Source organism: Aulonocara stuartgranti (genome assembly GCF_965226115.1).
Source record: "Aulonocara stuartgranti genome assembly, chromosome: 3".
Classification (NCBI taxonomy): Eukaryota; Metazoa; Chordata; class Actinopteri; order Cichliformes; family Cichlidae; genus Aulonocara; species Aulonocara stuartgranti.
The window spans coordinates 54990091-55016647 of record NC_138941.1 but is presented as its reverse complement, the minus strand read 5'-3'; the positions used below and the strand labels follow the sequence as shown (position 1 = coordinate 55016647).

At 42.0% G+C, this 26557-nt stretch overlaps 2 protein-coding genes across 2 annotated transcripts; both read left to right on the top strand.

The window, feature by feature from the left end:
• Positions 1 to 12228: 12228 nt before the first annotated feature.
• On the top strand, positions 12229 to 19004 carry LOC309703126 (uncharacterized protein; the record flags this gene model as incomplete). Its single annotated transcript, XM_082527836.1, has 7 exons — positions 12229 to 12358; positions 12864 to 13044; positions 13211 to 13436; positions 13544 to 13610; positions 14033 to 14176; positions 14973 to 15122; positions 15946 to 19004. 7 exons carry the CDS (start codon positions 12229 to 12231, stop codon positions 16077 to 16079), a joined length of 1032 nt encoding a protein of 343 aa, XP_082383962.1. The 3' UTR covers positions 16080 to 19004.
• A 4938-nt stretch (positions 19005 to 23942) lies between these two features.
• Positions 23943 to 26013, top strand: LOC309699560 (tripartite motif-containing protein 16-like). The gene has a single exon (XM_082522655.1). The coding sequence runs from the start codon at positions 24051 to 24053 to the stop codon at positions 25722 to 25724; it is 1674 nt and encodes a 557-aa protein (XP_082378781.1). The 5' UTR covers positions 23943 to 24050; the 3' UTR covers positions 25725 to 26013.
• Positions 26014 to 26557: the final 544 nt, after the last annotated feature.

Sequence of the window (26557 nt, the reverse complement as noted above, 5' to 3'; positions counted from 1 at the left end):
ATAAATAAAATAAAATCATTTAAAGTAATTAAATATTTAGAATAATGATCATCTGAACCTTTGCAATAAGAAGTAAAAAGTCTTTTCATTTTTGTTGAATACCCCCGATTTAAAGCAACACTTACTGTTGGCTGCATTAGAAATTCCAGAGCATTCCTAATATTTTGGCCAGTCTATCACCATACATGAAGGGGAAATCATGTTAGTAACTCATTTCAACAAGAACCGGGCGCAGGGGCATGTTTATCACCTCTTTCTTTAACAGTTGCTGTCGTTTTGAAAGCATGATTGGAGTGCTCCATATCATTTATTTCATTTAAGGTACGAGTTTCTGTTGGCCAGCAAGGTGTTGGTGGAAACTGTGCTACTGTAGGCCAAAGATGAAGCGAGATGAGAGGGGGAAGGTTTGTTAGGAGGCAGAGAGAGGTGTTAAGGGAGCCTCCAGGCAGGCGGAAAGGAAGATGAGTCAATCAACATACTTAAGTTATCAGTTTTAAAACAACAATCAGTGATTGTTCTTTTTAAAAGCATTTGACAATAATTAAATGCTACACTTTAAAAATTAGCAGTGGCTCATGGTGAAAGCAGCCAATCATTTGACCTTAATCCTTGATTTGCTGTGTGACTGTAAGGTCTGGCTAATAGTTGTAGTTTCTGTTTATTGTTTTCGCTCAGCTTTTCAGCTCAATCTTTTCACCACTTCTTCCACACTGAACTTTTCCTACAAGCTGGGGATGGGCTGGTCAAGTTAAGAGATTTGATTGGGCAATCCAGTGTCATGGTATCCAGTAATGAAAATGAATGAATGGGCTGCTGTGAGTGGTTGTACAGCTAGTGCGAGCCTTTCAGGCCTCCTCTGATAATTTCAATGACAGATGACGAATTAAATGAGACATCAAACATCAATGTCCTTTAATAATTACCACTGTGATCCAACTTTCCTGTCACTGGTTTAAAGGATTTCTCAAACCAGTTAATGAAGGTTTATATACACAACAGGTTACAATTGCACAAGTGCTGCTGATTGGCTGAGGAAGAATAAAGTAGTCATGGTAAACTACTGACCAAGTTACTGTAAGATGACATAGCAACAAGATGCTACCCAAGACAACCCTGAGTGTCCAGACGATCTGATATCCTTGTGTTGGTGTTGTTCCCTCGTCATCATAAATAATGTTGTTCCAGGTTCAACATTGCAAGTGAACAATCACCTTCTCCTGACATCATCCGCGACCTCGAAAAAAACAAACGCCTTCAAAAAATCTACTTCACTTGCGAGAAGAGAAACCACCTCTGTAAGGACAATATGTATAATGCTTACCGTTTATTAAGAAAAAGTATCCTGAAATTCAAAGAATTCAAGTTCCTGGATCGGCGGACAGAAGAGGTTTCTCCATTTCTGTGTTAAAAGTGTGGACTTCAAACTACCAGTTTTTAAATTGTGTTGATAGGCCACATAAAACCAGAGTTATGATTAAAAATATGCACAATGTTTTTTTTCCTGAATACTAACGTTGTGTTTACAGCGGGAAGGGAAGCACTTGAAAGTATTCTCTGTTTGTGACAAAAAAAAACCCAGAAAGAAAAAACCTTGGCTTTCTATTAGTGGAAAAAAATTATACTTTTTTATACTCGAGTTTTATGTTTTTTGTCTGATTTGAGATCAATTGTTTTAATATAGTATTTCAAAATGAAAAAATAGCTGTAAATTTTGACATGTTAAGGTGTGCTGAAAAGAATGATACCAAACAAGACAAGATAAACGGTTTTTAAAGGTGAAATGTAGAAGTAAAATCCAAAGCAGACAAAAATACCTATTATACCTAGCATTTAGTCACTTTTATAAAGGTTTTTATGAACCCATAAATTGAGGGAAAAAATACTGGGCCAAGAATGGACCCCTGAGTCATTCCACATAAGAGCAGGGTTTTTATGAGGAAATTTGTACCCCAGCCTAACTGTAAAGTTAACTACTGTGCCATTTCAGTTCTGTGCTGTGCTTTATAACTTTAAATAATTTGTGATATTTTTTCTAATACAAGTTTCAACAGGACTTAAGTAAAAGGGAGTTTAGAAATCTGTCTACAGTTGGATAAAACTTTAGGAACAATATTTATGGTTAGCAGGAACAGTGTGAAGCCTTCTATAAATAACAGTGCGTGAAATATCTTTCAATTTTCGAGAAGGAACAATGTCCTCGATTGATTGTGCATCGATCCATTGGTAATTCCTCAGGGCTCCACTAGAGGGATTCGCGCCTCTTGTCCTTCACTCTGTACAGACGAGTGAAAGCCAGCACTTTGTGTCAGTATCATCATTCATCTCTCCTCGTTTCCCCTGTTTAAGGTAACTGCACGCACAGAACTCTGTGTATTACAGTTGACTATTAGCCCACCATCATTGTTTATTGTAAGGAAAGAGGTGACTTGTGGACAGTTTTTGCTGAGAAGTTTCAGGTGAACTCCGTTGCTGTTTAAGCTAGCTTTCACTGGTGTCCCGCCTTATTGAATGACAGTTTTTCTGCCACTATCTGTATTTAAGTTAACTACTGAAAGACATATACAGCGCATAAAGTATTATTTCATTACTGTTGAAAGTCAGCGAATGTGTCAGCTAACATATGTGAGTTAAAAAGATGTATTTACCTTATGTTACAGTTCAAGTTGTGCAGCGTCTAAATACTCTCATAAGTTAAAACAGGGCAACTTAGTTTGGAAACTGTGGTCCTGAGACTGAGTGTATCCATGCAGAGAGAATATGGTTTGGGTTGTGTTGTTTTTGTAACACTCAATACAGACGAGTGAAAACGAGATCTGCGTGTCACTATCATTCATTCAGCTCTCATCATTATTTCCACTTTTTAAGGGCACAAAAATACCAGCAATCTTTACATAATGTTTTGTAAATTCGCACAAATGGGAATAATGGCGTTAAATGTTTTTCAGTAACTAGTAATCTAACTAATTAGTATTTCTGTCGTTACAATGGTGTTGCTATTACTAACAAGAAAATGCAGTGCGGTCAACACACAGAGGGTTGAAGCTGTCTTTAGTTCACAAATATTTAAGAGAAACCGGCCAAATTATAAGCCTGAAGACAAGACGTTAATGAAGAACACAGATGTAAGAGCGGTCAGACTCAGGACAGATAACTGGCAAATTTTTATTATAACTCTGTATCTTGGAAGGACTGAAATAATGTTTCAGTATCTAACATTTGATCTGTGAGTTTATTCTCCCAAAACAATACTTTTATTGTTTTGACATTTACAAACTGAGGTTATTTTTTATTATGAATATGACCTTCTGAATTTACTGAACCTTCCTGCCTTCTTGGGGCCATTTGTTGCCACTTACATGTGTTAAATGGCTGCCATTTCCACTGTGTTCAGTGGAATATAACCAAACTTGTTAAAGGATAGTTTTTTTTCTGTCCGATTTAATATTTCAGTGTTAATTTCTTAAATCAGCCTAAAATGGCTGAGCAGCAAAAATCCCCACACCCATACCCCTAGTGGTCATTTTGTGCCCGTTGACTTCCATTATAAACGCTATTTTTCACGGCTAAAAAATTACGGTCAAAGGGATCGTCATGAATCCAGCTTAGGTTTCGTTTTGTACTAGAGGCCTTAGAGTTGTAATTTTTTTATTTGTCCACCAGGTGGCGCCCTTGTTTCACATTTGACGCCTGCTCGGAAATACCCCTTTCCAGCGGCCTGCTCGAGACACACTCGCGGGAAAAGGCACACTCATTCCCCGCATGCAGCGGGAGCTCGGCCCGCTGACCGGGCTGGACCATTTCCTTCCCTTAGGATCGTTTGATGGCGCTTTTTTTTTTAAAATCAACAGGAAATGACGTATTTGTTTTCACGTGGTAGCGGAAGTGTGTGCTGCAGACACGGAAACCGAACCATATGCCCCGGCGCTGCGCGAGACACACCCGCGGCAGAGGCACTCCTCCCCGGGGAGCTGGAGCAGCAGCGCCGCCTGGAGACCATTTTTGGCTTCTGCAAAAAAAATTAAAAATGGATCGAAATGAATGTTGGTGTCAATCTTTTGTCCATCTAAAGGCCTAATTATAATAACAATAAAATTTTACTTCAAATGTTTTTTTTTTTTAAATATTTAGTTTTTCTGTTTTTTGGGGCTGAAAAACAGGGCACTCATGTAATACAACTGGGATTTAAAGGGTTAAAACAACGAAAATATAATTAAAACTTTATATGAATATTTCAGGGAGAAGTAGTTTTAAAAGACTGACCAATTTAAAGTGAAAAAAAAATTAATATTTAATATTTTTATTGCACTTTTTGGGGAATTGTCCTTAGGCATGCATTTTTTAATGTGCTCCTGCAAAAAAAAATAATGGCAGGTCAAAATGAATGTTGGTGCCAATCTTTGGTCCATCTGAAGGCCTAATTATAATAACAATCAAATATTACTTCAAATGGTTTTTTTTGAAAATATTTAGTTTTTTTGTTTTTTGGGGCTAAAAAAACAGGGCGCTCATGTAATTAAACTACGATTAAAAATAAATAAATAATTAAAATATATTTAAAACTTTATATAAATATTTCAGGGAGAAGTAGTTTTAAAAGATTGGCTAATTTAAAGTGGAAAAAAATATGAATATATAATGTTTTTATAGCAGTTTTTGGGGCGTGGCACAAAATGGTCATTAGGGATAAGGGTGTGCGCTTTATTAAAAGAAAACAGGAAATAACTTTTTGGTGCCACTTTGACTTCTTTTTGATATATTTAACATTTAATTAGTACAAGAACAACATTTAAATGGCATATAAACGTAATGTTAGGAAAATATAGAAAACGGATAACAAAAGGTCAAAGGAACAGCTATTCAGTGTGACTGACAGGTGATCTCCGTGCAAAGTAAAAACAGCACAACTGTGAGCTCTCAGCAACTCCCATCTCAACAATGATGTAGACAAAAAAAAGTGGAAAATAAAACACACATTTTAACCAATTGTCCATCAGTGGCTTCTGTCTATTTCAGTGTAATGAACTCTGCAGTATCTTCATGATCCAAAAAATCAAGTCCAGCATAGAGCGGCTGAATGAATGTGGTCTGGACTCTGTGGAGGAGAGTCATGGTTTTAGAGACGCTGTAGAAAGACAGAATACCTGCTCTGTGATCCAGGTACACTCCTACTCTGGAGGACCGAGGACCTGAGAGGACAGTTTGGATTTTGTTGTGCCAAAATTCATATTTGTTGATATAACACTTCAGTGACCACGATTTTTGATTGAATCCAAAAAAACACGTCTGATTTTCCTACTCTTCGGATATTCTTGTATGTGACTGCTACTTCAACTCCTTTTCCTCTCCACTCCACCTCCCAGTAATAACGTCTAGTCAGACTCTCTTTACTCAGGATCTGAAGCCATCCAGTAAATCTGTCTGGATGATCAGAATAGGATTGTTCTTCTTTGGTATACATAGCTTTTCTGTTCCCCTCAGATAATAACAGATGTGTGTTTGCTGTGTTTGGATCCAGTGTGATTTCACTTGAATATTTTAAGAATCCAGCTCTGGTCTTTGGCTCTGGTGGTGACAGTAAAACATCCTCTTCAGTGACTTTTATTTTTGCAAGTCAAATTCGGTACAAATATGACTTTTATTTTGTAGTACTTCACAATAAAGCCTATCAGATAAATGATTTAGCACCAACCTAAAAATAAACAAACCATATAGACTTTAACAAAATTAAGATTAAGAAACTGCCATGAAATCTTCTGTAAAGATGATCTAAATATTGCATAATCCATGAGCCCAAGTTCATCGAGCAAGAACAAGGATTTATATCTTCATACCCTGAAACACGTCTGCTAGAAGTAACCTGTGAAGCTCTTGTCTGACCTGAAACTGTTTCAATCCCCCTTAAACAACAAAATGACTGGATGTGCATCAGTGAGGGTGGTGTCTGCCCATCATTATGGGCAGCATTATTATTGAGATCTGATAATGCTGTTGCACACCATTATCAGATCTCAATGTTTCCTTCTTTGGAGTCAGAGTGGTATGATTTGGACCGATAATTGAACTGGGACGAGAAATGAAGGGTTTTGCTTCAGGAGCCAACGTGGTGTCTGCACCTCCATCAGGGGAATACAGGAAGGCGATGTTTATCTTTAATCTGTTAAAAACTAACAGAAACACTATAATGTGACATCCCTGCTCTACAGGATGTGAGGAGAGTGATGTGGAGTGCTTTTGTGTCTGACATAAACATGTGAAACCAGTTCAGACTAAAGAGTGAAACGCTCCTACGAGCGCCTTCAGACTGGTGAGCAAAGCACATGGAAGAGCTGCAGGTAGATGCAGGTGTGGCTGGTTGAGCGAAAGATGAATGAGTGAATCTTTTGTCCTGGGCAGGTATTTGTGTAGGAGGCTGTCATCAGGAGGAAGTGAGTTACCTGTAGATCAAGTTAGCAAGCGGGCGCTCATTCACATGTTTTCATACAGAGGAAGAAACACAGAGCAATTAAAGCAATGAGTAACTCCCTGGATTTGATCCAGAATGGCTGCTGAGTTGCTAGACTTGCTTCTAGAAGGACTTTCGAGTCCACAGCAGGTGCTCGAGTTCATGGACAAATTTCACTTCAGCCTGGAAATGTGAACATCGGGGTGCGACGAGAGGAAACCGTCAGTCTGTGGGCTTAATCGTCTGGAAGTCAAACATATGTTTACCACATTTCAAGCTCCGATTTCAAAGAATCAGAGCTCAAATATGTTTGGGTTTAAATTTGAAGCTATCAAGTGTTTAATCAGGGTGACCTTGAGAATCGTCAGTAAAAGACATTATCATGAAATAATGGGACGCTCCTGCGTGCGAGCTGCACTAACTTCAGATTTGACCTGAATAAGATTTTAATATGTAGGCCAGCGTGACCTAATAGGACAGTGAGAAGCTCAGAGTGGCTAAACGGACTAAACACAGGCGGAACAGTCGTGTCAGTCGGGGTGTGTCGCTGGGAAGCTATTTGTGTACAGACACAGACATACACCACCCGAGGCATCTCTGTTTGAATACTCACTTTTGTGTTAAAGGTGTAGAGAAAGTGTCTGTTTCTGTTGGCGTGTTTTTGTAAACCTTCCTGTTTAACACCCGCAGACTGTTAAACACACAATATGCAATCAGAGTGGATTCAGAAAGGTGACAGGCTCTCGTTTACCTTATTTCAGACCATGAAAAGCTCCTTAAATAAACAGGGAACATTGCTGGAATATAAATCCCTCCTTTGTCCTCAGAGAAAAGATGCCCGGACTCATCTTAAGCCAGCTAAGCTTTCGCCATTGTTGCAGATTCTCGGTCTACCCGCTGCACCAAGACGAGGATAATGTAATGTTGACATAAAGCGCAGCCCTCTCTGCAGAAGCCAAGAAGCTGTCTGATTGCAAGTGCACGTCCGTGCTGCAACTGATCATCTTAATTTAACTCTGCAAAATGTTCTGCAAGAGGACGTTGTTTTACACCAAATAACAGTTTTATGGGTCCCTGCAGGTCCTTTTAAAATAGTTTAAAACCCTCCAAAAGTAACCATGAGCAGGATGCCAAAGACATCTTAGACTGTGCTGAAGAGATTTCAGCTGAAGTTAAGCTAAGGCCGGGCTCATGTAATACCAGTTTCCTTCAATCTTGTGCTCTTGATTTCCTGGTTTCAGTGTTTTTACTGTTTGCTCATCTTGTTTTATAAGGAAAGTCCACTTTAAGAAAAGGAGAGTAATACCAGAAGAACAATCCTGAACATGTTTCGGGCTTAAAACACCAGCAGACTGTTGTGATTCCTTCACCTTCACCTCCTCCGTCCTCTTTGCTCTGGTGACGCTGTGTTCCCAAGCCAGCTGAGAGCTTGTGTCCTCCTAACGAGGTGCCCAGGAGGCATCCACACCCCATCCTGAACCACCTCAGGGTTCCTGTCGGTGTGGAGGACGCCCCTGAGTAACCGAGCTCCTCAACTCTTTTCCCCTTAAGATGGTATTAGACCAACTCCCTTGTACGCTTAATGATGAGTTCTGTCACCTGTACATGAATTTGAAAAACTTCCAGAAGTCCTGTCGCCTTCTTTTTAAGCTCGTTAGACTACTGTGACCTTATGACCAAGAATCTACACGGACGAACAGGTTCTGTTTTTTTTTCCGAGGACAGCTGTGTAGGCAGCGACCACGCTCACCTGTTGTTATGAAGTATGACAGAAACTACTCGGTTCAGAAAAGAGAAACAAACTAAATCCTTGTAAGCATCAAAGGTGGAAAGAGTTAAGCCTCGGTAAACCCGCTGCGTGGGACACTGCACGGTCACATCCATTTATCACTGCTGTTAGCCGCAGCAGCATTCTGCAGACCGACGGGCGTCGCCACTCAGACAAACCTCCACATCATGAGAATTTGAGTATTTTCCACAAAGTTTCATCTTTTTCACACTGTTGCCGCATGTCCGTCTGTGTAATGTGTGAGCTGCTGGTGCATTGTTAAGACTGCAGTTAAACCCACACGATGGTACACTCACGTCTTTAACCGAGCTGCAGCATCAAAACACACAAAGTTGTAAAATGTGAGACATGCAGGACTGCGGCGGCTCACGACAGCACATGTGACGTCATTTTGGAAAATGATAAATGGTCTGGTTCTTATGCAGCACTCAAAGCTCTCCATGCAACAGGCGTTTTTCTCTACGCCAGAGTGCTTTGTGTCTGACATTCACACATGAGCTGCTCTACATGTGGCTCAGGCGGTAGAGCCACAGTTTGACATTAACTCTGTCGTGAGGTGCCGTTTACCATGGCTCGTTTCACGAGTCTCTACCCCGCCTCTAAGGGAGAGACCGGTCACCCTTCAGAGGAAGCTCATCTCTGCTGACCCGTGTCATAACAGGAACACAATCACACACTCTGATGAAGCTCCAGTGTGTGTTTGCGTTCAGGGTTTGAAGAATTCCTGTCATTCATGAAATTCTGTCCTGTAAACCAACCGGCGCCTCTTACTCCAGCAACAATGCATGATGGGATACAATGCGAGGATAGTGACCCTTGGTTGTACATTACTCGCAGTGAGGCATTGTGGGATACTTTGAGTGTACTATATACAGTGGGGCAAAAAAGTATTTAGTCAGCCACCGATTGTGCAAGTTCCCCCACTTAACCTTCCTGCCTTCTTGGGACCTTTTTGTGCCACTGCTATGTGTTAAATGGCTGCCATTTCCACTGTGTTCAGTGGAATATAACCAAACTTGCCACAGGATAGTTTTTACCTGTCAATGTTAATATTCCAGTGTGAATTCCTTAAATCAGCCTAAAATGGCTGAGCAGCAAAAATCCCCACACCCATCACCCTGGGGACCATTTTCTGCCCATTGACTTCCATTATAAACGCTATTTTTCATCCCCAAATTATCATCATATGATTTTATTTTTTCTTCTTTTCTTGGATGTCAATGAAGACTCAGGGCCTTGAAGTTTGAATTTTTAAATTGCAAAAAAAATGCAAAAAAATAATGGCAGGTCAAAATGTATGTTGGTGCCAATCTTTGGTCCATCTAAAGGCCTACTTATAATGACAATCACATATTACTTCAACTGTTTTTTTGTGGAAATATTTAGTTTTGTTTTTTGTTTTTTGGGGCTTATAACACAGGGCGCTCATGTAATAACACTGGGATTTGAAGGGTTAAAACAACGAAAATATAATTAAAACTGTACATGAATATTTCAGGGAGAAGTAGTTTTACAAGGTTGGCTAATTTAAAGTGTGTTAGGTGAGGCTGTGTGCAGACAGGAATAGGACCCAAGGTGCAGACTCCGGAGACAGAACTTAAACCAAAACAGCTTTAATGCTGAACGCAAACATGACATAACGGGAAAAAACTCAAAATAAACTGACACCGGTGGACAGGCAAAACACACAGCAAAATAAACGGTAGATCGCGACACAGACACTAAGAAACACAGGGCTTAAATACACAGAGGGAACAATCAGGGAATGGGTAACAGGAGGGAAACACAGCTGGGGCAAATCAGGCCTAACGAGACAAGGGGAAGCAAAACCAGACACATTAACATCAGACATGGACTTTCAAAGTAAAACAGGAAACATAACACAGACTCACGGGCAGGCACTATAACAAAGGGAACAGAGACGTGGGAACAGGGCAGACACAAACACTGACTGAACACGGGGAAATAGGAACTTAGGATACACATAGACGCGAACTAGACAAGGGGATGCAGGTGATAGGGGAGACAGAGCAACTAAAGAAGACAGAGACATAAGCCATAAGACAGAACTCAAAGAAACCAAAAACTAGAAAGTATAAATAATATCATAAACTCCAAAAACCCTGGGTCGACGACCCAGGCATCCTAACAAAGTGGAATAAAATATGGATATATGGTCTTTTTATAGCGTTTTTGGGCGTGGCTGAGAATGGTCCCTAGGGTAATGGGTGTGAGTTTTTTAAAGGATGGCAGGAGGGTTAAAATGATGACAGAGGTCAGTAATTTGCACCAGAGGTACACTTCAACTGTGAGAGACAGAATGTGAAAAAAAAATCCATGAATTCACATGGTAGGATTTGTAAAGAATTTATTCGTAAATTAGGGTGGAAAATAAGTATTTGGTCACCTCAAACATGGAAAATCTCTGGCTCTCACAGACCTGTAACGTCTTCTGTAAGAAGCTTTTCTGTCCCCCACTCGTTACCTGTATGAATGGCACCTGTTTGAACTCATCATCTGTATAAAAGACACCTGTCCACAGCCTCAAACAGTCAGACTCCAAACTCCGCCATGGCCAAGACCAAAGAGCTTTCGAAGGACACCAGGAAAAGTATTGTAGACCTGCACCAGACTGGGAAGAGTGAATCTACAATAGGCAAGCAGCTTGGTGTGAAAAAACCAACTGTGGGAGCAATCATCAGAAAATGGAAGACATACAAGACCACTGATAATCTCCCACGATCTGGGGCTCCACACAAGATCTCATCCCGTGGGGTCAAAATGATCATGAGAATGGTGAGCAAAGATCCCAGAACCACATGGGGGGACCTGGTGAATGACCTGCAGAGAGCTGGGACCAAAGTAACAAAGGTCACCATCAGTAACACACTACAACGGCAGGGAATCAAATCCCGCAGTGCCAGACGTGTTCCGCTGCTGAAGCCAGTGCATGTCCAGGCCCGTCTGAAGTTTGCCAGAGAGCACGTGGATGATACAGCAGAGGTTTGGGAGAATGTCATGTGGTCAGATGAAACCAAAGTAGAACTTTTTGGTATAAACTCAACTCGTTGTGTTTGGAGGACGAAGAATGCTGAGTTGCATCCCAAGAACACCATACCTACTGTGAAGCATGGGGGTGGAAACATCATGCTATGGGGCTGTTTTTCTGCCAAGGGGACAGAACGACTGATCCGTGTTAAGGACAGAATGAATGGGGCCATTTATCGTGAGATTTTGAGCCAAAACCTCCTTCCATCAGTGGGAACTTTGAAGATGAAACGAGGCTGGGTCTTCCAACATGACAATGATCCAAAACACACCGCCCGGGCAACAAAGGAGTGGCTCCGTAAGAAGCATTTGAAAGTCCTGGAGTGGCCTAGCCAGTCTCCAGACCTCAACCCCATAGAAAATCTGTGGCGGGAGTTGAAAGTCCGTGTTGCTCGGCGACAGCCCCAAAACATCACTGCTCTCGAGAAGATCTGCATGGAGGAATGGGCCAAAATACCAGCTACTGTGTGTGCAAACCTGGTAAAGACCTATAGTAAACGTTTGACCTCTGTTATTGCCAACAAAGGTTATGTTACAAAGTATTGTGTTGTATTTTTGTTATTGACCAAATACTTATTTTCCACCCTGATTTACGAATAAATTCTTTACAAATCCTACCATGTGGATTCATGGATTTTTTTTTCACATTCTGTCTCTCACAGCTGAAGTGTACCTCTGGTGCAAATTACTGACCTCTGTCATCATTTTAAGTGGGGGAACTTGCACAATCGGTGGCTGACTAAATACTTTTTTGCCGCACTGTAAACCACAGTAACACTCGCAGACTCAGGTCGTTCATCTGGTTTCGGTTAAACATTCTTTAATCCGCCACACCTGCTCGCTCATCCGCCTAGACCTGCCTGTGTGTGTGTGTGTGTGTGTGTGTGTGTGTGTGTGTGTGAGAAGTCATTTTGTTCCCTGCAGAAAGAAAAACACACACACCCTCACGATGTTTTACTCTGCGGGGGTGATGAGGCGTGTGCGCCGCCACGTACGAGCCGCTGACAGTCGTGTAGTAACAGCGAGCGCTCGTGTCGACGCCCGCAGTGTCTTCCTCCATGTCCGCAACAGTAGCCAAGGCAAAGTTTTGCCACTGTTACCATGGCAACTGTCGCTACAACACCCTCAAGGTGAAACTGCGTTTGTCTCTCAAGGCTGTCCATGAAAGTGGAATAAACATTGACTCACACGCGTTCGCAAACAATGAGAGAGACGTTTAATGTTCGCTGTGTTTGTGCAAACTGCAGGCTTTGATTGCGTTTAATTAATTTGATCCAAGCAGGAAAAACCCAGAATAACAGCTTTCATTGGCCCAGAGCACCAGGTTATTTCTTTATTCCTTTATCTTTAGTGAATGAGGAAGAACGTGTTGGCTTTTCTTCGACCTCGACTGTTCCAAATGCAAACTCTAATATTTGAGCTTGAAGTGCAGTAAAAATGCAACTTTATCTGTAATCACTGGTCTTCATGTCGCATTCATGTCTGAACGTTTTCATGCGTTTTATCATTTAAATTAAAAGCAAAGTTTAAATTCAATCATAACACTGTTTAATCATCATGTATCCTTCTTTTGTTCTCCCTCAGTGTCTGCGGACATTGACGGGTCACACCGGTGGGTGTGGTGCAGTCAGATGGCGGCTACCACGGTGATCAGCGGCTCCACAGACCGGACGCTGCGCGTGTGGGACGCCGAAAGCGGCGAGTGCGTGCACACGCTTTACGGACACACGTCCACCGTGCGCTGCATGCATCTCAACGGCAACCGGTAACAGACTCACACACACACACACAAATTAATGTTACACATGAACTCATAGAACTGGGTCAGCGCAGCTTTAACAGAGACACAAACACACACCTCTGGTTCACCTTGACCTGATTGGCTGTCACTGCAGCGATGTAATGCCTCTCTCTCTCTCTCTTTTTCTCAGGGTGGTGTCGGGCTCTCGGGACACCACGCTGCGCGTGTGGGACGTGTCGACTGGCCGCTGTGAGCACGTCCTGACTGGCCACTTGGCGGCGGTGCGCTGCGTTCAGTACGACGGGCGCCGCGTGGTGTCGGGCGGCTACGACTACATGGTGAAGGTGTGGGACCCCGAGACAGAGGTGTGCCTGCACACGCTGCAGGGACACACCAACAGAGTGTACTCGCTGCAGGTAAACACAGAGCAGGAGTCTTTAAACTGAGCTCTACATGAGGCGGTTTAGCATCTTTGAGCTCCTTGTTTTGGTTTTGACTCCACCTCTCCCACCCCTCTCTGCAGTTTGACGGCGTGTTCGTGGTGAGCGGCTCGTTGGACACTTCAATCAAAGTGTGGGACCCAGAGACAGGTAGACCTCACCGACTCTGTTTTCTCACTGTGAACCTGGAGTTATTTAATGAGTTTATTTCTGTATTCAGACACTAGGGGGCAGTAACTCTGGATGACAGGCTGTGTTTATCATTATTACTATAGATTTATTTTGCTTTACATATAACGCATAGGAACATAACTGAAACACGGCCGCCTCTTTCTCTGTGATAAATGAAGAAAGAAAAACAAATATGGTTGATTTTTAATGGTTTGTGGCAAATAATGCAGAAAGCTGCTGCAATCGCCTCTTTTCACTTTTATCTAATTTAAACAGAATAAATACAGTGATGCTCAGTGCGCCCCCTGTTGGTGGTAACCTGCTGTAATCATATAAAAATTTGCAAATAAAAATGAAACGCATGGGTGTCAGTCTAAGCTAAACGAGTGTCTCTTGTTCAGGTGGGTGTGTCCACACGCTGACGGGCCACCAATCGCTGACCAGCGGCATGGAGCTTCGAGACAACATCCTGGTTTCCGGGAATGCCGACTCCACGGTGCGAGTGTGGGACATCCGGACAGGACAGTGTCTCCACACGCTGCAAGGTGAGAAGCTGGTAACGTCCCTTAGAGGGAATCTGTCCGATTAAACAATGAGAGCAGCTTGAAGGTGAGGGTCGCCGTGGAACTTCTGCGCCAGATCGCTGACTCGGCAATAAAACAGGCTGACTCAAAAGTCCGCAACCCGCTGGGAGGAAGTGAGGAAACAGGGGGCATTGTAAAGGCTCTGAGATGACGTGAATAATCATGTTAAGGTCTGAGGCAGAAAGTGAACCTGAGCTGTGGTCAGACTCGTGAGAAATAAAACAAACCACAGGGTGTTTGTTGCTACGAGTTCTGAGGATACTTTCATGCAAAGTCTGTGACGGCCTGTTTAGTCTTTTATGGTTGTGGATTTCACAGCGTTTGCTTTTCATCTGTTCAGCTCACATGTGCGGGCAATTCGAGCCACATGGATTTAGCCAGAAAGTACAGCTAAAGGGAATGTGAGTGGTTTCAAGGGTTTTTGGTGACTGGATGAAAAATTGGACTCGCTGCCAGTGGTATTGAACTTTATTTTCTGGGACTGTAAATGTCCATGTAATTTCTCTCTTTTTTTCTTTTTGGAAATCTGTCCAGCAGTAAATATTTTAAGCAGCAAATATTTTAGAGCCAAAGAAGGAGGAAATGATTCAGTATGAGAATTTACAACTCAGTGAAATCAGGTGTTATATGAAGATGCACATGCTGACGCTCATATAAGAAAGGATGCATAAAGTGATACCGCTGAGAAGAAAGGCTGCTCATGTAGAGACAACTGGTTGAGGTCAAGGGTCACGGTGTAATGATGCGTACTTTTCAGGTCCCAACAAGCACCAGTCGGCGGTGACGTGCCTGCAGTTCTGTCGTGGCTTGGTCCTGTCCAGCTCTGACGATGGGACGGTCAAACTGTGGGACCTGCGGACCGGAGCTTGGCTGCGGGACGTGGTGGCGCTGCAGAGCCGAGGATCAGGTGAGGAGTTCGCGCCACCTTAGGTCGCTAGGGAAAAATGTATTTTTCTGGCTGTTACTGAGTCAATTCATTTGCAAAGAGGTATGTGGTGCTTGCTTTTCTGTTTGTTTGTTTTTGCTAGAAGGCTGCTGTGATTGCCATTCACTGAATTGTAGTGAAAGTTTGAAAATGCACAAAGTGGAAACACAGGGGTTTCTTTCACTTTGAAGGCAGTCAGTCACTTTTTCCATCCTGCACAGCTGGAAACGTGCATGACAGCACAACGTTTAATTTGTAAGCAAGCAGCCTGTATCCCATTCGCACTGCACTTTTCACAATTTCACTCGTGATTGGTGAGTGGTTTGCCTTCCATGCAGATTACAGGTTACCGTGGCGGTCTGCTAGCAACTAAATCAGTCACAGTGTGGTGTTCGGTGTAGCTCATGTACCTCTTTGGAACCAGTTTCACCCAATCTTGTCAGAAAGTACACGTTTCTATAGCAACCGGTGTTTCCCAGTCCAAAAAATATACAAATTAAAAATGAATAAATTCTCAACTTCATCATCATATAAAACGATACAAAGAAGATATTTTTTAGTAACTGACTCAATTATATATTATGTGGTTTTTTGTAATGTCAACATTTTAATGTGGAACTAACAAACAGATTAAATACATTCACATTTCAGTAGAAAAGACACTAAATGAACTGTAATGGTGCAGGTAGATGCAGTATTCACTCTGTTATTAAATATTAAGAAAAGATATACGTACCTGAACTTTATTTATGTCCTCACCTGTTATCACATGTCTGTGGCTAAACCAATCACGTCTTTGATCCAGGTGGAGTCGTGTGGCGAATCAGAGCGTCCGACACTCGCCTGGTGTGCGCCGCCGGCAGCAGAAACGGCACTGAGGAGACCAAACTTCTTGTGCTGGACTTTGACCTGGACGAAAAGAAGAAAGAGACGGACTGAGGAGGAAGTGACATCATCAAACGCGGTTAAAGCCCAGATTTTGTTTTTGTTTTTTTTAAAGGATTTGGGGGTCGGCTATTTTATTTCATTTTTTTTAAAGAAAAGTAACAGAAACTCATCACACTTTGACTTTTTTGACCAAAGTCCTGACTGGATCCGACTCTTCTCGTCAGTCAAACTGATAGATGTGAATGTTACAGCTCGTCTCTGATTGGCTGGCAGAGGCGGGTGGATGAACCCAGTGTGGATAATTCAAACAGTGTGACTGATAAATCCACAAGGACAAAAAACATGGATGTAAATGGACAAACAAGTGCATTTATTTCAATCAAAATGGCCCAGAGAGGACGGCTTGTAAGAGAAGTGTTGGATTTCTTGAATGTATCCAATGAGAGGAAGAACGAGGGCAAACAATTTGTTTTTGTTTGTTTGTTTGTTTGTTTGTTTGTTTTGCTGCTGAACCAACAAGGAGGTCAAAGATGCTGTTTAACCAATGCAAATGTACCAAATCTTGGCAGCTGGAGAGACACGGGCAACTTTTAGAGGCAACAGCGATGAGCGATGTCACAGCATATAAACCAAACCTCACATTTAGTCAGTATCTTTTTTTAAACCATCACATTGTTTCACATTTATTCTCAGCAGCTGAGCCAAATTCTTCATCTCTGTTGCCTCTAAACAGCGTGTTTTGATCCTGCGGCAGAGTTACATGCTTGGTGCTTGGGATTCGTTGGAAACGGTGAAATTCGGGAATTAAAGCTTCTTTTCCCATCATTAAAAAGAGGGAAGACTAAACCCTCGAAACATGTTGGCCACAGGCAGAGCCTCACATCTGCAATGGTTGTAACACTGGAAACTTTGTCAAGCTTTACAGAAACATTATTTTTAAAGAGAGAAAGGCGATTACTCTGGTTTACTGCACGCTAAATCACTCGCAGACGCACATGTCCAAATGATTTATGCCGCAGTTTTACTTGTAGTGCAACAACTTTCTGCCAAAAACCTAAACATTTTCAAAGGGGTGGCACCGGCTGCTGCTCAGCTCTGGCATTAGCCTGTTTCTGTTGAGACACTGAAGTATTAAAGTGGGGAAAGCACAGGAGTTAACAGTTCAAAAGGTGGCTGACTTCCATTTAGCGCCTTCAGTTTCAGGGTTGTGGTTATTTACTCACCGTCAGGGCTGGAGGGGGTGGGGGCTGCACACACGAGCTTTTGTAAGTACGGAGTTATTGTTGCTGTTAAACTCATTCTGTGTGTGAGAGAGGCCTTTTTTCTGCTCAGTATTAATGAGAGAGTCTTGAATGTTTTAAAAGCTTAGGCTTCGGTCACGCAGGCTTAGAGAGCAGTTGTTGATACTATGGAAACCTCTGGTTGCTAGGGGAAATTGCATATTCCCCTGACTGGTTGCTAAGTGATTGCTGACTGCTGCTAGGTACTATTTTATTATATGTATCATTTTTCTTCCTTCTGCACACCTGTCATTCATTCAGCTGTGCAGAGGTTATGAACCACTTACCTGTTGTGAAATTGATCACGAAGGCTGAGCTGCACCACCTTGTGACTGTGTTGCTAGCAAATTGTTGTGGTCACCCGTAGTTCGCTTGGAAGTTGCCAACTTGTCTGCAAACACTAGCCAACTGCTCCCCAACACAAAACAGAAAATTTGCTTCTTACTACGTACATTTCAAAAGGTTCAACTTTTATTTCGAAGGTGAACTATCTCTGTTTTCAGTTTGTGTTGTGCTTCTCAGTTTAACAGCTGCATAGTTGGTGATGTTTGCAGACAAGGCGACGCCTTCCTTGCAAACTACAGGCAGTTGCTAGAAACTACTCTCCAACGAGTCTGGGAATACACATTTTTCCATAGCGACCAGTAGTTGCCACGGAATCGCACACCACTCTCTAAGACCTGAATGACTGGGGCCTCTCCTGCCTTTACACATAGCTGCTAACATTAGCATTAACACAGTTTTTAAAATAAAGAAGAGAAAAGTGAAAACGACCCTTGAACACTTCACATGACCTCGGTGAACATTTTCTGCCTCCATGGATAAAATATTTTTATACCTAAGTAATTATGTGCTTTTACTTTAAGTCATATTACAGACATAAAATAAAACCTGTTTTGTTTCTCATTAGAGAACAAAGCAGGTTTTAAAGAGCCACATTTATGCTCTGAGTCTGCTCTCCACATTATGTTTTCCAGCCACCTTTTGATGTCTTTCTATGATTTATCAGATAATCAGCATTAAGTCTGATCAGTGGTTTGTGTATATTTTTTAGGACATTTTTCCACCCTGTATTTTGTATCATTTTTCCCTCTCACCTTCTTGTGCAGGACTAAGCTGATTGATGAGGAGATGTTTAGCAGCCTAGTGTTAGCTACAGTTTTTGTTGTTAAACTTTCCTCAGACTGTGTGTTTATGTAAAGTGCACAAAAACTCTTTGACGTGCATCGACTTTATTGTTATTAGTTTGTACTTTCGTCACGACTTCACATTAGAAACTTGCATTGCACTACATTATATGTTCCATTACTTTTTTAATTTGTGTTTTTCCCCACCCACTGCCGCAGCACATGGGGTCACTCCGCATGTTTTTCTAAGCTTGTGAAATATTTAGAAAAATAAGATAAATAATTAAAAACAATTCCTCTTTACCGATATTAATCCGATAAGCTGCTGTTGCCAGGCAACAACCCAGGAGCAAGTTGCTCTATTGTTCATTTCCCCTGACAACAGGTGATACGTTTCAGGCAGGAGAGTTGACCTTTTTGCAGGTGTGAGGCTCTCTGACGATGTAATCATGTAAAATAATGTAAATACAAGAGGATGTACATATTCAGCTTTTTATAAGAACACAGCAGAGAAAATATTGTCGTGGATGGAGGGATGACTCTGAATCAATAAAGATGAGTTTTATAAAGTGCTGACTGCTTGTCTTTTGTGTTTTAAACATTGCTTTTGAAATGTGATGGGAGTTTTCTGCTGCTTTTCTTACAGCTCCTTTGACTTTTATTATGAAAAACTCAAACCAAAGTGACCCAGAAGAATTTGTAACTCAGTTTTATGGTAGTTGGATTTCACTCTTGATGCACACCTGTGTTGTATTAACACTGCAGGTTATGTGTCTGCAATTTACAGATGTCCTCTAAACGTTTCACCTGCAGCTGATCATAAAGAGGAGAGCACCAAATGTCCAAACATGAGTGAGCTGAAGGTGTCTGCCACTGAAACCAAATAATTAAAAACAAAACAAAAACAAAAACCACTTTAAATGAGGCTGTGGTCAGAGTTTTAGTTAAGCACTTAGTAGTACTTCCTAAATACACGGGGAAACCCACTGATGTTGATGAATGTCCTCACAAAGACGGCCAAATGCCGTGTACACAGAGCTGCTTTGAGGTAAACTCTGGTTTACCAAAGTAAAAGAATGGCTCATACGACCTCAATGAAGTCGTCACTTGAAATTTACAGGTGAGCTGAATGCTGACAAGCACACATCGTTCTCTTCCTTCCTTCCTTGGTCATTTTAATGTTTGTTTACTGCAAACGCTCATATTCAACAAGAGGAAAAGAAACTGGCTAGAAGGGGGACAAGGAGAGGAGGGAGAGAAGGAAAGGAGGAAGGAAAAGATGGGGGAGGAGGGATGGAGGAAGGTAGGAAGGGAAAAAATGGGAGAGGGAAAAGGAAGGAAAAATGGAAGAGGAGTGAAAAAGGAGGAAGGAAAAGATGAAAGAAGAGAGTAAAAGGAAAAATATGAGAAAGGAAGGAGAAGAGACTGACAGATGGAAGTGAACGTAAAGCCACGTTGAACTTGGAAATGTAGCGAGCTCTAACGTCAGCTTGAGGTTTTTCGGACCAACTTCACTGGTACGAGACTGAATCTGATCTCCGTGGAGGAATGTAGAAACTGCGCTTCATTAAAGCAGCGGAAACCCAGACTTTAATGAGTCGAGTTTATTTTAGCAGCGTCTTGGAGTAGACTCTACTACACTCAGAATCCGTTTAAAGGAAGCTTATTTATTCTCAACCAGGATGAGACGAACTCTGACTTTGAATCTCTGTCTTCCCACACATCTCCTGTCTGAGCCTCGCACCGAGCTTTCTGCTTCAGTATGTGGGAGTTTGTAGGAGAGCAGATAATATTATGCAACCAGAACTGGCTGCAACACCCCGTACGAGGAAAACTGAAGCATGTAGGTGTTTTTTTCCTTTTCTCTGAGCTTCATTGATAAAACGAATGATTTAATCTAAGCTGTGCAGCAGGTCCGTGCTGCTGCTCATCAGTGCTCTGCACATGTGGATGGTTTTCTTCCTGCCTAATGCTCCGACATGAAAGAGTCAGATTTTATGGGCTTTCTATTTTTACAACCTGCTGGAAATGAAAGGTGCAGTGTGAAAGTGTGTGTAGAGTTTGATGTGTGTTTGTAGTAGCCTGATAACGTACCGCCAGCCGACACAACAACAGGCAGACGACTGCAAAATCCCAAACAAAGAGAGCAAAAACAGCTGAAGAGTGAAAAAAATGAACCAGAAAGACCAAAGATGGGAAAGAAGAAAAGACGAAGGGAGGAAAGTGGCAGAGGGGAAGAGGAAACAGAAGAGGCAGAAATGGAAGGAAGGAAAACATTGATTAGGATACAAAAGAAAGATGAAGGAAAGAAAAACAATTCAAAGAGGAGAAACAAATGAAATATAGGGAAGGACAAGTGAGGAAGGAAATAAAGCAAAGAGAAAAACACATGAAGACAAGCTAAGTAAATGAAGGTGGAAGCAGGAATGATGGAAACACCGAAGACAAAGGAAAGTGGAATAAGATGAAGAAACAAAAGTACATTAATGTGAAGGATAAAAAGAAACAAAAGAGGAAAAATAAAGTAAATAAGGACAAAGAGGTTATAAAACAGAATAGGATGCAAAGTAAGGAAAAGGTAAATAAAAGAAAGCAAATGAAAAGCTGTGGAGGCTTCAGCTGAGACTGAAGAAGTCATCTATCCATCTTCTGCTTATCCACTCTGGAGTCAGAACACCAGCCCAACATAGTGCTATAATTTGTATCCAGATAATTAAAGTAACTAATTAATCGCCTTAAGACTGAATTCTGTGATATTTACATGACAAATTAAAGTTGGAGATCTACTAAAAGACAGAGTTAAACTCAGACTCCATCCTATGATTTAATGATTTATATTACAGGGGCCTGTTTTTCTGTCCCCAAAGGGTGACAACATAGAAACGTCCCCACTAAAATAGTAATACGGCTAAATGCACACACATGTACCCCTAGGAAAAAGTGTGTGTGTGTGTACCATGTTTACATACCTGTGTGGGGACCAAGAATTGGAAGTTTACCATACTTGTGGGGACCAACAGCCCTTATGGGCACAGAAAATAGGTTAGACCAGTGTTTCCCAACCTTTTGGAGCCACGGCACATATTTCACATTAGAAAAATCAAACAGCACATCACCAAACAAAAATGTCTCAAAAAGCATTTTGATCATTTATCTTAGTAAAATAGGCTCAGTTTGTCCCAGTATACCTTTTTTGCTTTCTTCTGACCACCACTCATGACGGCCTTCATGTGGGCTGGAATTTTCTCCAGGACCCAGACTGACTGCTTTTTCTCTTCAAATATTTATCTATTGCTATTATGTGCTGTGTTCTGACAGCATGACTATTATGTAATATCTTCTTCTGTTTGACAACCAACTTAATTAGAACAGGTGGTTGTACCGCCCTCTAGTGGAAGAGAATGTAATTGTTCTGCCTGTTACTCACTGCGGTCACTTGGAGTACTAATCAGGTGAAACCAGATAATCTTCTACGGCACACCTGTGTGCCACGGCACCGTTTTTGGGAAGCACTGGGCTAGTGTTAGGATAAACATCTAGGGAAGGATATGAAAACATGACTGTGTGTGTGTGTGTGCGTGTGTGTGTGTGCGCGCGCTGCATCTCCTACAAACCCTCACAGTTTAATGAGTCCCAGCCGGATGTTTTGATGTTGAGTTTTACTGTCTGCGAGTCTGAGAGCTTTTCCCTGACTTTATTAGGTGTTTTAATCCCTCATACACACACACACACACACACACACACATTCTCTTTTAATAGGAAGCTATAGATATCAGAGCAGGCTGCTGTGTGTGTGTGTGTGTGTGTGTGTGTGTGTGTGTGTGTGTGTGTGTGTGTGTGTGTGTGTGTGTGTAACCCATATTTTATGTTTGTAGCTTGCACTGAGGGCTGATTGATTATGTATGTTCTGCCTGCAGCACTGCGGTGTGTTTGTTGACCTTCTTGTAAGCGACACACACAGGGAAGCACGAACTGTAGCGCGTTATAGGTGAATAACACCAGCGCAGTCTCTAATGCAGCTCAGGCAGCTTTGCAACTCAGCGCCATCACTGTTGTGAGGTGTTCCTGTTATTTTGTCCACCCCATCCTCATATAAAAATAGAGAGAGAGAGGATGGCATTTGTGCTTTCAGTGAGATGAAACAATAATAGCTTACAGACATGAACACACACGTGCATCTATGCTTGTGGACCTTCTGTGACATGATGCGTAATCCACACAGCTGTGAAGGTAAGTCATACCTTAAGAAAACAGTGATTTGAGGTTAAGGGGATTCCTCTGAAGTGGTGCAAAAGTGTGAAAAAGGTCAGAAAGAAGTTGTTTAATGTTTGTGTACATGGACATGTCTGGGGATAAATGTATGCTCACCACCTCAATGAACTCAAGCAACAAGGAGCAAAAGTCCTTACTGATGCGAGACCAGTGAAGTCATACAGGAAACAATTACTTCAACTTATTTGTGTGTTTGTTTGCTGTTGTGAAACTGTAAGTAAAGAGTGGAAGGTGGATCTAGCTGAGAATCTGCACGTTTTCTGAGCAATGTCTTGTGATTGACATGTCATTAGCTAAAAACTATGAACTAGTTACCACTCTTTCCTGATGCCTGAGTGTAATATACAAAGAGAACCTAATATTTTGTTCAATATGACAACAAACCATTGAGCGGTGAACACATCAGAAAAATGCTTGCTTGATCTTGTCACATGGTCATTGGTCATTTTACCATACACTCCTTTTTGACTTGACCAGTAGTCTTTTCACAATCACAAGGGTATTTAGCAATGACCCTGGTGAAGGCCACAGGGGGAAATGTGTTGGTCACGCATTAAAACTGGTTCCTAATACTTTAAGTTTCACTGGAGTCTTCATGTCATTAGATCTTTGTCTTCGCCATGAACCTTGAAAGTTGTTCCAGAAAGGTTTGTTGCTATTTTAATGTAAAGAACATGGTTATTTCTGTTGCAGCAGCTGTTATAAATGCAAAACTAAAATGCAAGATTCTTTTGAGTAATTAACTTTTTGCAGGAATATCTGTAATTATATGTGCAGACTCTGCTGACTGTTCAAAGCAATGCAGTGGCATTTATCTAGTTCTCATCCTGTTACAGCAACATCGATTACTGCCTATAAAAGCAATAAATAAATAAATAAAAGCAACCAGCATATGTCTGCTAACCTAACCCTGCTCTCCACATATGCTTTGATTAGGTCAGCAGCCTCTGCTGTTCTGACAGTTATTGTTACCTGAGACATTTCTGTCCAGTGTTCATTAAAGCTGGATTTTTAAAAATTATTTATATAGAAGAAGCAGTAAATAAAAAGGGTTAAACACACAGTTTCACTCTCTAACTGCTCCTCTTCCTGGAGTGAAGCACAGCCTGATAACCTCCCTCTTCTTCCTGCTCTTAAACACAGCACCTCCTCTCTGTCCACGTGTTTCCTCGTTCCCTCCCCTTTAGATCTACAGTTTGAAGATGGGTGTAACCAACATGTGGTGACATGTAAGAGCTGACAGGCTCCATTCACTGCAGAAACATGTTGTTGAGATCAGAGCTCAGACTAGTTTCAGTTATAAGGAAGTGAAACTCACACAGTCACTGACACTGAGAGGAGAAATGGCGCAGAAAGGAGTTCAGCTGGACCGAGAAACCTTCTCTTGTTCCATCTGTTTGGATCTACTGAAGGATCCAGTGACTACAGCCTGTGGACACAGCTACTGCAGGAACTGTATTAAAAGTTTCTGGGATGAAGAGGACAGGAAGGGAATCCACAGCTGCCCTCAGTGTAGGAAGACTTTCATACCGAGGCCTGTCCTGGAGAAAAACACCATGTTAGCAGCTTTAGTGGAGCAGCTGAAGAAGACTGGACTCCAAGCTGCTCCAGCTGATCACTGCTATGCTGGACCTGAAGATGTGGCCTGTGATGTTTGCACTGGGAGGAAGCGGAAAGCCATGAGGTCCTGTTTATCTTGTCCAGCCTCTTACTGTGAGAAACACCTTGAACCTCACTATGATGCAGCTCCGTTAAAGAAACACAAGCTGGTGGCCCCCTCCAAGAAGCTCCAGGAGAACATCTGCTCTCGTCATGATGAGGTGATGAAGATTTTCTGTCGTACTGATCAGCAGAATATCTGTTATCTCTGCACAATGGATGAACATAAAGGCCATGAAACAGTCCCAGCTGCAGCAGAAAGGACTGAGAAGCAGAAAGAGCTCGAGGTGAGACGACTAAACATCCAGCAGAGAATCCAGGATCGAGAGAAAGATGTGAAGCTGCTTCAACAGGAGGTGGAGGCCATCAATGGCTCTGCTGATAAAGCAGTGGAGGACAGTGAGAAGATGTTCACTGAGCTGATCCGTCTCCTCCAGAAAAGAAGCTCTGATGTGAAGCAGCAGGTCAGATCCCAGCAGGAAACTGAAGTGAGTCGAGTCAAAGAGCTTCAGGAGAAGCTGGAGCAGGAGATCGCTGAGCTGAAGAGGAAAGACGGCGAGCTGGAGCAGCTCTCACACACAGAGGATCACAATCAGTTTCTACACAACTACCCCTCACTGTCAGCACTCAGTGAGTCTACACACTCATCCAGCATCAATATTCGTCCTCTGAGCTACTTTGAGGATGTGACAGCAGCTGTGTCAGAGACCAGAGATAAACTACAGGACATTCTGAGAGAGGAATGGACAAACATCTCACTGACAGTCACTGAAGAGGATGTTTTACTGTCACCACCAGAGCCAAAGACCAGAGCTGGATTCTTAAAATATTCACGTGAAATCACACTGGATCCAAACACAGCAAACAGACGTCTGTTATTATCTGAGGGGAACAGAAAAGTAACATTTATGAAACAAGAACAGTCTTATTCTGATCATCCAGACAGATTCACTGTATGTTTACAGGTCCTGAGTAGAGAGAGTCTGACTGGACGTTGTTACTGGGAGGTGGAGTGGAGAGGGGGAGCAGTTCGTGTAGCAGTCGCATACAAGAATATCAGCAGAGCAGGGGGGGGCGATGAATGTGGATTTGGAAACAATGACAAATCTTGGGCATTACGTTGTGACACAAACAGTTATAAATTTCTGCACAAGAAAGTCCAAACTGTCCTCTCAGGTCCTCGGTCCTCCAGAGTAGGAGTGTACCTGGATCACAGAGCAGGTATTCTGTCTTTCTACAGCGTCTCTGAAACCATGACTCTCCTCCACAGAGTCCAGACCACATTCACTCAGCTGCTCTATGCTGGACTTTGTCTTTGTGGACTTGGAGCCACTGCAGAGTTGATTAAAGTCAAATAGAGAAGACAGGTTCATGTTGATCCCTGACCATTATATGTACTTGTGTAGTTTCTAAATGAGGCTTTACATTTTAGAAGCTGAGAAGTTCAGTGGTCCATTGATGTGTGAAAATAATATTGCACTGATTCAAACTGTACTTACATTTATATACCTTACATCAATATAAATCTGAATTTGTTCTTATGGCTGATAATCATGTGAGTTTAAATGATACTACTCTTCATATTCAGCATGTTTGAAATCTGTCATCAGTCTGGTTAAGCTGGGCATACACTATGTGATTTATTAATTTTTATTTTTAAAAAATTTTCAGTCGTGTTATTCAGCTCAAACTGTATGAGTGAATCACAGGGGTTAGAAGTTTGTAGGTCACGATGGGGGTCTCACACTATACGGTGCGACCTGAGTGCTCACACTGTGCGTCCATAACATGAAGCCTATAACACAAAATCTGTCTCAGCACAGTGCAGTCCATCACCAGTGTTCGGTCCTCCAGCACCAGCTGGACTGGTTAAAACAGCAGAACACAGGATCCATCAGACAAGCGACTCAGAATGAGTTGGACAATGCTGCGGTCGAGGTACTGCAACTACATGACTTGGATGTGTGTGAAAAAGTACTCTGGAAATCTTCAGAGATACCTGACTCTTGAACGATGGGGGATTATGAAAAGATTGTAGTGACTTAAATGTGCCTGATGGAGTTAGTAAGGGTGCCGCTGTGCCTCGAGCTGATGACAGCACCATAGAAACGGATGTGTTAGTGGAGGAGGTTTGGACACACGTCTGCTTTAATGTGTTTTGCTATTAAAAGATGACAGAATGTTTTATTCA

Bases quoted from the DNA above. Each gene is read 5' to 3' on its own strand.
- LOC309699560 (XM_082522655.1), top strand. From the start codon at position 24,051: ATGGCGCAGAAAGGAGTTCAGCTGGACCGAGAAACCTTCTCTTGTTCC.